Below are 14,437 nucleotides of genomic sequence, written 5' to 3' on the forward strand. Positions count from 1 at the left end.
TCCAAGCTTCCATTGCAGGGGACACGGGTTCGATCCCTGGTCAGGGAACTAAGATCCCACATGTCGTGCAGCGCCACCCCAGAATAAATAGATAAAATAATGAAGACATCCTGCCAACACCGTGGGTCGGTGTCTGACTTTTTAAATTTACAAAACATTTTCAAGTTCCCTGGTCCTCATCATAACCTGAAGGGTTGAGGGACGGTGGTCTCAATTGACAAAGGTGGCTCGGAGAGTTAAGACACCCAGCCAAAATGTGCAGACTGCAACCTGAGACTCAAAGCCATCCAGAATGGCTCTCAGCCCAGGTGTCTGTTCGCCGTACTTGGGACTGAGCTTATTCCTACAAACGATTCCCAAACATCAGGGTCAAAATCAGACACTCCAGCGGGGAGAGAGGGAGAGTGGTGACCACCCTGCCTTCCAGGTGGGTGCAACCCCCTTGGAGGACACAGCCTCCTCCCAGCCGTGACTCCAGACCCAGAGACAGGTGGTGGGGGGCCAGGCCAGCGTGAGGCTGGGAAGGACACTGGCCCCACAAACCCCCGTGGTGCCTGGCGCCCCACAGACCTAGTCAACACCTCCCTGGCCGTCCACACACACCCTCACGACACACCCCGAGCTGCTGCCTTCCTCACGTCTCCACAGCCTCTGATGGCATTCTGCAGGGGAAGCCCAGGGTGTCCCCACGTCAGCGACGTGAGCGCCGGTCGGTCCAGCACTGAGAACCTCCCCGGGATTCGTCGTCTCAGTCTGGAGCCTGTGCTAGCCCGAGACGCGAGCATCTGACCTTGTAAACCAAGCCGAGAGAGTTGCCTGTGGACGGGACCCCTGCCCACCCCGCGCGGCCCGCTCTCAGCTTCCTTGGGCGGGCCGGGAAGCACCCCCAGAGGACACAACAGATGACCGTGCATAACTCACTGTCCAGATGCCCTGAGGCCAAGGAGAAGCGAGCTAGGACCGCAAACACCCTCCCCGGAAAAGGCAGCCATGGAGCCGTGAGGGGGGCGCGTGTCTCGTTTATTTTATTGGCGCATAGCTGGCTTACAGTCGTGTTAACTGCCGCTGTACAGCAGCATGATTCAGTTATGCGTGGGTATACATTCTTTTCTATATTCTTCTCCACCATGGTGATGCGTGTTCCATTTTCATAACATGCAGACTCTATAAGCAATGACTCACGCAGTCTTTGTGGAAAGACTTTTCCCTGGGGGAGTTTGCACGGTTGTCCCTTCAGGGTTGTGGTTTTGATAAGGACGAAAGGATCCACCAGGGGACACAGGGCGTGCAGTCAAGGCTGGGGCCTCTGACAAGGCGGGGTTCTCTCTGGTCTAATTTGGTGACTTTGGACACTGAGACAGGAGGGTAGCGATGACCCCCTGCCAGCAGGTGCCACCAAAGGGATCAGGCTCCTTGGCACCGAGGCAGAGTTAGCTTCTCAAGTCAGGTCACTCCCCGAAGGATCTCCCACGGTGGCCCAACCCCACCCGGCATCACCGCCCCTGTGCCAGGATGCAGTGCCTTCTACTCCTGCCGTTCACAGGCCACATCTGGTCCCCTGCCGGGAAGGTTCCTGGCTTCCTTTTTAAAGCCAACATCCAAGGTCCCATCTTGCAGACAGAATCATCACATTCTCCCCCAAGCCTCCAAATGTACCTTTCTCCCTCCTGTTCAGCTCTGCTGCCCCGAAGGTTCAGGGTTGGTCTGCTCCCCAGGGGCAGGCAACATGAGTGGTTCATCTCGAACGATCTAGGACTTGGGTTGGTTTCTGAGGTCGTGGATGAGGCAGCCCTGGACCAGGGCTTCAGGTGAGGGGCCTCTTCAGCCTCCAGTCTTGCTTCTCAGAAACCATTCTCCTTTCACCCACAAAGGAATCTGCTGCTGGGAGGCCCTGTCCTCTTTGCTATGCACCAAAATCATCTCTCAGATCTCCTTTTCATTCTTTGCAAGCAGCTCAGAGGTTAAAGCGTCTGCCTGCAATGCGGGTGACATAGGTTCGATACCTGGGTCGGGAAGATTCCCCTGGAGAAGGAAATGGCAACCCACTCCAGTACTCTTGCCTGGAGAATCCCATGGACGGAGGAGCCTGGTGGGCTACAGTCCACAGGGTCGCAGAGTCGGACACGAATGAGCGACTTCACTTTCACTTTCACTTTTCTTTTCGTATTCAGTTTACGTCTTTTCCATGCGTGTCTGCGTTTTAACGGGGATCACAGTCTGCAGCTGGAGCGCCGTGTGGCATCTGCTGACGGGTTGTGTATATGTGTGTCTGCGGAGCCCACAAAAATAAACACTGATCTGTCTGTCTGTGTCCTTCATATGTTCCTTGAGTAGACCACACCCCCAAATAGTCGAGATCCACTAAGCTAAAGGAATGGAGCTCTAGAGGAGAATGTTGAGGGGCTCTGTTAGGGAGTTTTAAGGGTGGAGTACCCCCGAGCGTGGAACGCATGCACCTCTTTGTTGCATAATAGAGACGCTGGTTCTCTCCTGAGAGGCTCCTTGGCCCTGAGAACAGTGGCAGCCCCGGGCAGGCTGTGTGCCCTTTGTGTGTTTGCTCTGCCTCTGCGTCTTCTTTGCCAGAGCAGGGACAGTCCCCTTCTGCCAGGCCCAGCAGCACCTCTGCCCCCGTCCTCCACCCACTGACTCACTGAAATTCTCCAACTCTGTGGACTGTAGCCCGCCAGGCTCCTCTGCCTGTGGGATTCTCCAGGCAAGAATACTGAAGTGGGTTGCCATGTCCTCCTCCAGGGGATCTTCCTGACCCAGGGATTGAACTCAGGTCTCCTGCATTACAGGCAGATTCTTTCCTGTCTGAGCTACCAGGAACCCCATGCGGCATAGTCTGGCTGCAGTCCCCAAGCCCACAGGGGAGGCGTGGACCCAGAGTCTTCCAAAGTCCCTAAACCTAATTTTTTTTTTAACCTTAAACTTTTTATTTTGTATTGGGGTTTAGCCGATTAACAATGTCGTTGATAGTTTCAGGGGAGCAGTGAAGGAACTCAGCCATACCTACACGTGTATCCATTCTCCCCCGACTCCCCTCCCATCCAGGCTGCCACGTGACACTGAGCAGAGTTCCCTGTGCTGTAGAGTAGGTCCTTACTGGTCATCCATTTCCAATATGGCCGTGTGTACATGACCTTCTCAAAGTCCCTAACTCTCCCTTCACCCTAGCAACCATAAGTTCGCTTTCTAAGTCCAGAGCCCCTTTCCATTTTGTAAGTTCCTTTGTATCTTTTCTTTTTAGACTCCACACAGAAGGCCTATCATATGTCCATAATAATCCCACTCTCTTTTTAGTTTCGGAGTTCCAGATGGCAACGTTCCATCATGTGTATTTTTAAAATATAAACGCATTTCGTGTGTTTGAGGGGCGAAGGCCCACTTTTTCCTTCCCTCCAAGGGGAATGTTTCGCCCCGGGGGGCCCTGGCCCAGGACAGAAATGGTGGAGCAGGCAGAGGAGGTCCCGGCCCCCAGCCACTCTTGGCGCCGCCTCCTGGCACACGGGTCGCGTGGCTTGGATTTTCAGCCGCTCTTTGTGGGCGGCGTCCGCCTTCCCCCAGCTTGTAAAACGGCCTGTAAACTCCATGAGTGCCCAGGGCCTCTGGGGTGAACCTGTTTGCATCCCCACTGTTTATCTCTGGATTAAATACTCATGTCACGTTAATCTCCGTGTCTTCTCGTTTCTACCTCTTAAATGTCATGAGAGTCACTCTCCTATCAGCACCTTCACCATCATCCACCAAGTTCCAGCTCCCTTCCTCTCTCCCCCAGACCTAGCACGGCTTCCTGGCTGGTCTGCTGTCACTCAGCAGCCACTGAAAAATTTTTAAAACTCAGATAGCTTTGGATCACTTCCCTGCTTCAACCTGTATGATTTGAGGGAATTTCCTAGTTTTTCTACACAAGGCTTGTTTCTTGCAGAAAGGTTCATGGACCTCAGGGGCAAAGGGAGGAGAATAAAGCACTAAATCCTTTGCTGGGGAGAGGCCTGTCATAAAGAAGAGTCTTCAGATACCGGGTCACCTCCACCAAGGAGCCTTCCCAGATTGCCCCCAGTAAAAATGACTTCTTCCCTCGTGGCCCAGTCTGCCCTGAAGAAGACACGTCAGGTGAAACCTGTCTGCACGTTTCACTGGTGTAGTGCAGTTCTCTCCCTCTGGTAGATTGGAAGCTCCACATGGACAGGCTTAAGTGCTGTCTTTGGACAAAGTCTGGGGCAGCGCCTGGACAGAGTTGACCCTCCGTTAGCCCTTTGGGCTAACCAGTCAAACAAATGAATGTCTCATGGGAAAGGAATGTTCAGGTTCAGCAGCGGTTCACTAGAGACTAAGCTAAAGGCACACTCGGTGCTGAAATGCTGTGGCCGTCAAGGGATCCTCAGCTCCGCCGGGCGGCTTGCAGACCCTCAGCTCTGAGGGGCAGCTTGCAGACCCTCACTGGGTCTCGCTAGAGGCCCCTCTTCCCGGGAGCAGCGGGCCTCTTGTAACGGTGGCCTGGGCGGCACTGTGGTCAGTTCTGCTCACATCGCCCCCCACCTCCTCCCCACGCCCATCACCCTCCCAGGGAGAAGCCCCAAGCTCTTTCCACTTTCCCACAAGTGAAACACTCGGCTTCCTTCCTCTTCAAGCTCTTTGACTTGTTTTCCTCCTTGGATAACGTGATCCCTGGGATGGCTCCGGAGGGGAGGTTCTGTGCGTCCCCCTCTGCACAGAGCACGGGCTGAGACCCTCCCCGTGCCGGGGGCGACCCCAGAGCATCCCTAGGGTGCCTGCCTGCTCAGAGCGTTTAGCCACCATCTAAAGCTTGAGAGCTCGTTGCAGGAAATCAGCACCAAATAATATGAAACGCTAGAGTGCTGTAGGAATAGGAACAGAAATACACTATTAATGCTACAGGAGTATTAACAGTTTAGTGCAGTAATAAAGTGCTGTAGTAATAGGAATGGAGTATACTATTAATACTCTAGGAATGGTACCAGTATAGTATAGTGTAGTCATACTAAAGTGCTATCGTGATAACAGGAATGTGTTGTTTTTTACTGAAGCATAATTGAGGTACAGTGCTGTGTTAGTATCAGGTATACAGCAAAGTACAGGAATGTATTCGTGCTGGGAAAATGGAAACAGTGCACTATATTGCTTCTGTGGTGGCTCAGATGATAAAGAATCTGCATGCAATGCAGGAGACCTGGGTTCGATCCCTGGGTCAGGAAGATCCCCTGGACAAGGAAATGGCAGCCCACCCCAGTATTCCTGCCTGGAGAATCCCATGGACAGAGGAGCCTGGCGGGCTGCAGTCCATGGGGTTGCAGAGTCAGACACGACTGAGCGACTAGGCAGGGCACAGCACCCACAGTATAGTGTGGCGACACTAAAGTGCTCTGGTAACTGGAACGGGAGTGATTACTTTTTATTGGCGTATAATTGATTTACAGTGTTGTGTTAGTTTCAGGTGCACAGCAAAGAGCAGAAATGTGCTATTGGTGCTACAGTAGAAGGAAAACAGTGCTAAAGAGCAAAATCAGGACTGAATCTCATGGTGGTGACAATATATTTTAAGCCTTAATAAGATGTTTTTCCTCGTCCGGGCTACTTTCTGCTTCACATACAATAACTTTCTACAGTTCCTATGCTGTTCTATTGAAGTTTTTAAAAGAGAGCTATTTTTAAAGTGTTGGTATAGCAAGAATATAACTGGGATTTTGTAGCTTCACCTTCAAGATGCTTAAAAGGACACAGAACTCTTCTGACACATTTGTATTAAGGCTGTGTTTTGATATGGGTGTTATCAGTCGGGATCCCTTTGGTGGCACGGGGCGGAGATCTACCTGGACCCAGCCTGGGTGATGTCTGTCTTGCTCAGGAGGGTTGAGGGGGTGGGGGACACAGCTGGGCCTCCAGGAGATGTGCAGGCAGGGGTTCCAGACCAGAGGGCTTCCTCGTCCCTGCGGTATTCAGTGAATGTCATGCCCGTACTCTCTCTCATGTTCAGGCTTTTGCCTAGCGGCCGAGAGACATGGCCTCAGGCAGTCTGAGAGTTTTAGCTTCTGATAAATTCTGCCACTGCAGGGACTTGCCTGGTGGTCCAGTGGTTAAGAATCTGCCTGCCATTGCAGAGGACAGGAGTCGGATCCCTGTTCCGGGGAAATCCCCCATGCCACGGGGCAACTCATCCAGCAAGCTGAGACCACAGAGCTGGCACGCCCAGAGCCTGCGCTCCACGAGAGAAGCCCCTGGAACGAGGAGCCCACCCTCCACAACCAGAAAGTGGCCCCCGCTCGCTGCAGCCAGAGAAAGCCCACCCAACAACGAAGACCCAGCACGGCTAAAAATAAATAGATATTTACAAACTTCTGCCCCCAAAGATGGAATACACAACCCTCCCCCTTCCTCTCTCTTTCTCTTCCTGTCTCCAAACATCCCCCAGAAGCTAGGTGGAGCACTCCGGCTGGCCCAGCAGAGACAAGTTCTTCATCTTCCCCTGGAACATTCAGGAGCCACGTCCAGTTAGGACGTGGCTGTGTCTGCAGGGTGGGAGGGGGTTAAGGGTGGCTCTATCTCTAAGCACAAGAGGTCTGGACGGTCGCTTCTAGAGGTGTGATCTGAGCTCAGGGGCTCTCAGAACCTGGTTCTCTGATTCCCAGCACAGCTGGTAGTTGAAGGAGACAGCACGGGCTTGCGGCTGGCGACCCTTGAAGTGTCCATCGGCAGCAAGAATGTGTTACCCTAATAGTTAATCCTCACTCTTGTACCAGACGCCAGTTCAGGGATCCCATCCCATGCCATATCAACTGTCATTCACTTGATTTTATTCACTTGTTCAGCATGTGTTTCCTGAGTGTCTGTTTTGTATCTTACACTCTGCACATGTCAAATATAAAAATGACAAAGATATAGTGCCTGCCACAAAGAGCTTACAGTCTAGTGGGAAAGGCAGCCTCGGAAACATGTGATGACCAATGTGTGACCATCAGAGCGTGAATTCAGGGCCGTGGGGTCAGACGTGGAGACAGTGAAGGAATGCGTGCCTGCGTGCTGTCCTGTCCAACTCTGTGCGACCCCATGGTCTGTAGTCCGCCAGGCTCCTCTGTCCATGGGATTCTCCAGGCAAGAATACCAGAATGGGCTGCCATTTCCGCCTCCAGGGGATTCTTCCCAACCCAGGGATCGAACCCACATCTCTCATGTCTTCAGCCCTGGCAGGTGGGTTCTTTACCGCCAGCACCCCCTGGGAAGCCCCAGAGGAGAAGCCGCAGAAAATAAACTCAGGTTGCAGGCACAGGCCCCATGCTCTTCTTCTCAGGATATCCCCTCCCTCCTCCAATGACTCGTGCTTACCCGGCACTTTCACTCACACCCTTTTTACACTCAAAAACACCAACCTTGTGACACAGGTAGATCAGGTGTTCCTCTCCTCACTTGGACGTGAAGAAATCGCAATCGCACAGCGAGCTCGTGACAGCCGGCCCTTGAACTCTTGCCCTGGGCTTCCGCACAGTGCCTGAGCCACCCTCCGACGCGGGATACGGCAGCCCTTCTAGAAAAAGAGCTCTCATCCTGCTCTGTCCCGGGCAGCACGTAGAAGGGCTCCGGCCCACGCTCAGCAACCGCCGGGGTCATCATCTGTGAGTCCCTCAGCGCTCCGCTCCGCCGGTGCCTCTGGTTCCTGATCCTCCGCGCCTCCGGCCCGCGCTCGTATGAGCCCACCTCCGCCTGCTGCCCTCGGACCTCACGGATCCGGTGGCGAGAAGGGGCCTCCTCACTGACCGAGGAAAAGCCTAAGATGAGGACATGGATCCGGTTCTCTAGAGCAGGCTGGCTAAGAGGGCACGTGAATCACGTCCAAATGCAGATTTGATGGGGTGGGTTTGACGGAGGACCCAAATTTTCTATTTCTAGCAAGCTCCCAGCGATGTTACACTGCTGCCCCACAGGCCACACCTGGAGACGCAAAGATCTGGGTTGAAGACGCTAACACATCTGAGCCACTCTTGGGAAAAACAGCAAGTCCACTCGACTGGTGCTTTCTTAAAAACTCGAGATGGAAAATAGGCATGTGACCTTGAATGAAATATTACTATAGACATGTTTATAGAAGGATCCCTGAGATGAAAGTTGAAAGGTCTTGTAAGCTTATGTGTATGACACAGCCCACCCCTGTTTCACGGTCCTCTGTCCTGAGTTGAAAGTAACAAATCACCTCAAGCTAATTAATGCACGTGCTATTGTTTGGAACAGAAGCCTTATGGAAAGCGCAGGTTCTAACCCATGCTGTTTCTCTTGTCTTTTTCTCTATAGGAGATGTCAGTGAAAGAAGGGGCGCAGAATGATCACTAACCCATGACTCCCAACAGTATGACAGGTACCTGGTTTCTTTTTTCTTTGTGATCCCTCTTTTCTGTTCCACCCAGAGAGACATACAGGCTTCCTGAAAGGCCAGCCTGAGTCTTAGCAACAGTTATGTCCAAGTCAACGAATGTTATTAAATGCAAATATATCCATATTCTAGTTTCTCTTGAGCTTGTATAAATCTTTTACCTTTTACTGAAGATTTCCATGAAGGGTGGGGAGGCGGGAAGAAAAACATCCAAATATATCCCATGACTACATCCCAACGAACACGCTTCCGGGTTTCTCAGAAGCTGTGAGGTGCAGCATCACCAGAAACATGATGAGAGGAAATGGTAATTCCCAGTGAAAGCCTAGTTTTTCTCCTTCTCAAGGTCATCCTCTCACACCCGATACGTTTCCTCTCACATTATATAAGAAGTGGCTCTATGTACTCAGTGACTGCTGAGTTCAGGCCTCCTCCTAAATGGAAGACCCAGCAGCAGAGTCAGGATGGAATATGTTCAGAGCACGCAAGGCAAAGTGAGCCAGAAACTCTTAGCAAGGGGCAGAGGAGAGAAAGAATGCCTCCCCACCCCTAGGAACAGAAGGTTGCGATAACACGCATTCTCTGTGCAACGCACAGAGCTGAGATTGCAAGCTCAGAGGCCCCAGCGGCCAGGCAGAAAACACCCAGGCCTGAAACAGCTGGGTGTCAGGAAAGGCAAACGCCCAGGACAGGAGAGCCAGGTTCTCTCCGAAGAGAAAACCCTTCCTCCACCCCAGACCATCACCGACAGCAGGGAGGGAGCCCAGTGTGTCCAGAGATTTCAAATTTTCAAGGGAAGCTGGAAATCCAGATTTAGACTGAAATATCCCCGTTTCTAAATATAAGCAGTTAACATATTTTAAAAAAAAATCAAGGATCCATAGGCCAGTCAAAATATATCTGCTGACTGGACTCGGCCATGGACTGTCAGTTTATAACACACCTTCCAGCCCAGCCCCAACCCTGGGCCGTTCGTTTGGTTACCATGGCAGCAGGGCAGGTCCCCACAGACCTCAGCCCTCTGCAAGCTTACACGCTCACAAATGCCCGTAGCGTACATCTCCAACATCATTCCCTGCCTCTCTGCCCATCCACACTCGAGTTCCTGGAGCAGCCAAAAGACGGAGCACCCAGGCACACCAGAGCGATTCACACCTGTAGGAAGTGAGGGCCTAGGAACCCATCTCATCTTCCCAGCTTAGTTCTCAGGAACAGGGACCAAAACACACCCAGCCCCATTTCTATGCCATGGGCAACTCTACCACCGTAGCATGAAAAGCCATGGGCGGTACATAAATAGGCTTGGCTGTGTCTCAATAAAACTTTATTTACAAAACAGGCAGCAGGCCAGCATTGGCCTGAGGACCATCGTTTGCTGACTCTTGGTCTAGAAGTCAGGATAGTCTTTGGTTGAGCAGAATCCCCAGGCCGAGCCAGCTCATCTCCAGGACCAAGCTGGGAATTCCGGGCTCAGTGTAGGATGGTTCTAGATTAAGCCAGCTTTCAGCCAGTCTGGGGATGCAGAATGCCGTCCCTGCAGGCTGGGCTGGAACCCGTTACCTCCCCGTGGAGGAGGAAGTTTTTGCTTCCCAGCATTTGCTTCATGGCACAGAAACGAACGGCAGTTCTATTTTCAAAAGAAATCGATCCACACACACATATGCTCAGTCTATGCTAATGGGCTCAGCAGAGAAAATCATTGCTTTAGACGCCCTGTTTGTGGATGAAATAAAAGTGTCCTTTTTCCTCTGTCTTTTCCTATGGTCTCGAGCTGCGTGTTTATTTTAAGAAATCTAAAAGGAGACCGTAATAAAGCTGTAAGTCATCAGAACTAAGTGCTGGCTTTAGAAGCATAACTTAAAGGGCAAATATGCATATTTTCTGTCTGAAACACATAATGGGCAATATCGCTGTTATGCAATACAGGAAATCAATTAACCTTTATGAAAAGAAAACCAATTTTTAAATTGAACAGGAGTAAGAACATTGAATCTGTTTTGCTAAAACAGCAGACCAGCATTTTCAGATTGGAAAAAAAAAAAAAAGCCTTCAGCCACACCACTTATGAAATTTCTGTATTTTTCATTCACTCAAAAGAAGAATTGTTTATTTTTTGGAGCTACTTAATATCAGCTGCAGAGGAGTCATGTCTTGCTGCAGTATTCTCATTGCTCTGCCTTAACCTACTTAATATCAGGACCACATGAAATCTCCGAAAATACAGATTCTTAGAGGGGAGGAAGGAAGTGCCCTGATACCATATTTTATTGCAACGGTTCCCATCCTTTTTGGCATCAGGGACTGGTTTCGTGCAAGACGGTTTTTCCACAGACCAGGGCGGGAGGATGGTTTCAGGATGGTTCAAGCACAGTGGCTTTCATGCTTTTACGATCCTGTGAGTGCTGCGTGCTGAGTCACTTCCATCGTGTCCAACTCTGCGACCCCATGGACCGTAGCCCTCCAGGCTCCTCTGCCCATGGGATTCTCCAGGCTATAATACTGGAGTGGGTTGCCACGCCCTCCTCCAGGGGATCTTCCTGACCCAGGGATCGAGCCCACATCTCTTACATCTCCTGCACTGGCAGGTGGGTTCTTTCCACTAGGGCCTCCTGGGAGGGCCTGGAGCCTATAGGAGATCCTCCTGGGAGGGCCTGGAGCCTATAGGAGATCATATATGATCCTGCGTCGGATCGTGCTGAGCTGACAGGAGGCAGACCTCAGGCGGTAACACAAACAATGGGGGCAGCTGTGAATACAGACCAAGCTCTGCTCTCGCCCCTGCTCACCTCCTGGTGCCTAACACCCCATGAACCAGCACCGGCCTGTGGCCCTGGGGGTTGGGAACCCCCGTTTTCCTGGTCTGGTATTAAGCACAGCTTCCTAGGCAATCTGAGGGGACTCTGCTAACATTTATGTCGTTGTAATGAGCTCCACTTTGCATAAAATAATGATTCGCACCATAGGAGAGTTGGTTCTAAGATATGAATGTCTGTAATTTTAAATACCCAAGTGAGAGGCTTTGAGCCTTGATGAGATGGGAACTAAGAACTGGGACTCCTAGAAACGTGCCTGGAGAGGCAGAAACGGGGCTGTTCCGTGTGCTCCGAGCTGGTTCAGGGAGTCAGGGTGGGACAGGAGGTCAGCCCGAGATGAGGCTGCCCCGTGAATCACAGGCCTCCCAGCGGAGGGACCCATGCCTCTTCTGCGTGGCCCATTGTGCGTCCAGCTGACCCGCGGCGGCCTTGGCCCTCTCCTTTCTCTCGCTTGGGGAATCCTATTCTGTGTGTCCTGGGGCGAGGGGAGGAGGGCGGGATGGGACAGACCAGAGCCCCCGGTCCTCGGCCCAGGGCGTTCACCGTGAGAGCCTCAGTGTCTCCACGCTTGTGGTTGTGTGTGTTTGCTTTTTCAAAGAGGAGAACAAGCATATTTGTTGGTGATGTAGGCGGGCGTGAAGGGGAGCGTTCTTTGACCTCCCCAGCATCTTGTGTAGGGGGGAGGTTGGGGGCAACAGAAGAGGCAGTAGGTGGGGCGCAAGCCCCGCTCTGCCCTGCAGAGAAGACTCTGACCTGATACCCTCCGTCACGGCCCTTGTGCTCGTTTGTTAAATAGGATGAAAATTTACATTTCTTACTGCTCCCGAGGTTGAAACGCTTTTGCATGTTTGTTGGCCACTGTGTTTCTTCACCCATAACTTGCTGGCCCATATGCATTGTCCGGTTGCCCACTGTGGATTTTGTATTCTCATTACTTGAACAAGCATTTATTATATTCAAGATAATAACCATGCAAGTCACCTAATCTCCCTAGAGCTTCAATCCCTTATCAATTAAATGAGAAAGTGAGACTAGCTCATCTCTAATTCTGCCTCCACTCTTAAGATTAGGTTGCACTTAGATTTGAACATCTATAAATCACATTTTCATAAAGTCAGGCATGAGTACCTTAATGGTTGAGTGTAGAGAAAAAAGGCACCCTGGAGAAAGGTTTTTTGTATTTTGAGACTATGTTAATGGATAGGTTTTTATGAGTCAAACAATACATCTAAGTTGGGAAAGGTCGGTGTTTTATCGTGAAAGAAAGTGAAGTGCTAGTCACTCAGTCGTGTCCAACTCTTTGTGACCCCTTGGACTGTAGCCCACCAGGCTCCTCTGTCTATGGAATTCTCCAGGCAAGACTACTGGAGTGGGTTGCCATTCCCCCTCTCCAGAGGATCTTCCTGACCCAGGGATCGAACCTGGGTCTCCTGCATGGCAGGCAGACTGTCTACTGTCTAAGCCACTAGGGTTTTATTGTGAAGCCCATGGCATTTTCCAAGGTGGCCGTCTTAGTGTAGACTCTCCCTGATGACCACTCCATCCCTTCAGAGATGGAACCACAGATGAGCTCCTGTCCTGTGACCTCTGTGACCTCTGTAGGTTACCCCCTCACAGGGTCAGAGGTTGTTCACAGCCAGATAAGGACACCACTCAGAGAGAGCCAATGCTAACAGCTTGCATGTTGTTAGCATTTCCCATCAATATAAATGCTCTTCTAAAATAAAATTCTGTTCACAGCTACTTAGTGACCCATAAAACAGTGATACAGACCCTGCATGTCTGGCTTTTAATATAATGTTATTATAAATAATGTTATAATGAACCTCAGTATAAATAATTTGACATCAATCATTATTTTCACAGGATAGATTCTCCTAAGTTAAAAAAAAGAAAGAAATAAAATGCTGGGTCAAAGGAACTGAACATCTTTAAAAACCTTTTCTATTGACAAATTGTAGCCAGGTTACTGGACCAAACAGCAGTGCAATGTCCATTTAATCACATACCCTCTAACTTTGGGGATTTTCAGTAGTTTACTTTTGAGAAAGGCAATTAATTAGGCAAAGTTTTATCATAGTTTGTATCAAAGTTTTCCAAAACTTTACATGTTTCTTATTAATAATAGATTTGACTACACACACACACACACACACACACACACACACACAACTGGCCACTTAAATGTCTTCTTTTGTAACTTTTCTATTGTACTGTTAGTCTTTTTCTTATAATTTATATATTAAGGATTTACCATGTCATAAATGTTACAAAACTTTTTCCCATTTCAGTATCCATCTCTCCTTTTTGTTTATGGCAATATTTGACCTTTTAAAAATGTGTCTTCTTTTGAAGTAATTTCACACTAACAGAAAGTTTGTGAGATGAGTTCAGAGAATACCCAGAGTCCTCCAATGTTAACCTTTTATCCTGTTTGCTTAATTCTTTTCTCTCTCTTTCTTGGTGTGTATAATTTCTATTTTGTACTGTTTACAGGTGAGCTGTGAACGTGATGCTATGACATTCCTGACAAACAGAAATTTCCAGTTTAGATACAGGGAGCTCTAGTGAGATGTCGTTTTAGGACTTCTGTCTCTGTTCTCCAGCTAAGAAATCTCTTGGGGCAGAACTCAGTGGGTCCTTGGGATGTGTTAGTACTTCTACTCCAACACATACTTCTTTCCACTTAGACACAGGCATGACTGGTTAAGGGGGAAGGTTATCTCAACAAGCACCCTTTATGCACCAACCACACCCCCATGGCACCCTGGCCCTAGCCTCAGAGGGCAGGGCGGGGAAACCTGGCAGAGCTGGCTGTCCGTCTGTCCCTCCTGCCAAAGTCAGGACAGCCACACCCAGGTCTGCGCACTGGTCTCCCAGCAAGGGCCATGCACAGAGGCCAGACGTGGCTTCGCTTCCTTCCCCACGTTGCTCCGTGAACGAGGAGCTTGAACTGTCCGGTTATGCACTCCTGGTGTAATTATTCGGAAGGGGCATCTGAAGCCTTAGTGCATTTTCTTCTGAATTCCTGTTTCCCCAGTCGTGGTCAAAAATAAAACGTGGCCTCAGATTTCAGAGAGCCAGCTATGCACATGACAATGTGGCCACAGATAGTTTTGGAGAAAGAAAAATATCAATTTGCCCAGATAGCTAGCTCTGCTGTTGGAGGTGGTTGTTGTATGTGTGTGTTAAGTCATGTCTGACTCTTAGTGACCCCATGGACTGCAGCCCACCAGGCTCC

At 50.3% G+C, this 14,437-nt stretch overlaps 1 protein-coding gene across 7 annotated transcripts in view; it reads left to right on the forward strand.

The window, feature by feature from the left end:
- The window catches only part of THRB (thyroid hormone receptor beta), a 438,431-nt gene that overhangs the window by 313,593 nt on the left and 110,401 nt on the right, over positions 1-14,437 (forward strand). For all 7 annotated transcript variants that reach the window (XM_005226186.5, XM_015460908.2, XM_024986438.2 and 4 more), the window contains one exon: positions 8,305-8,368. In XM_005226186.5, the coding sequence (XP_005226243.1) occupies positions 8,347-8,368 (22 nt within the window). In that variant the 5' untranslated portion in view covers positions 8,305-8,346. The remainder of the gene's footprint in view (positions 1-8,304; positions 8,369-14,437) is intronic.

Source organism: Bos taurus, chromosome 27 (assembly GCF_002263795.3).
Source record: "Bos taurus isolate L1 Dominette 01449 registration number 42190680 breed Hereford chromosome 27, ARS-UCD2.0, whole genome shotgun sequence".
Taxonomy (NCBI): Eukaryota; Metazoa; Chordata; class Mammalia; order Artiodactyla; family Bovidae; genus Bos; species Bos taurus.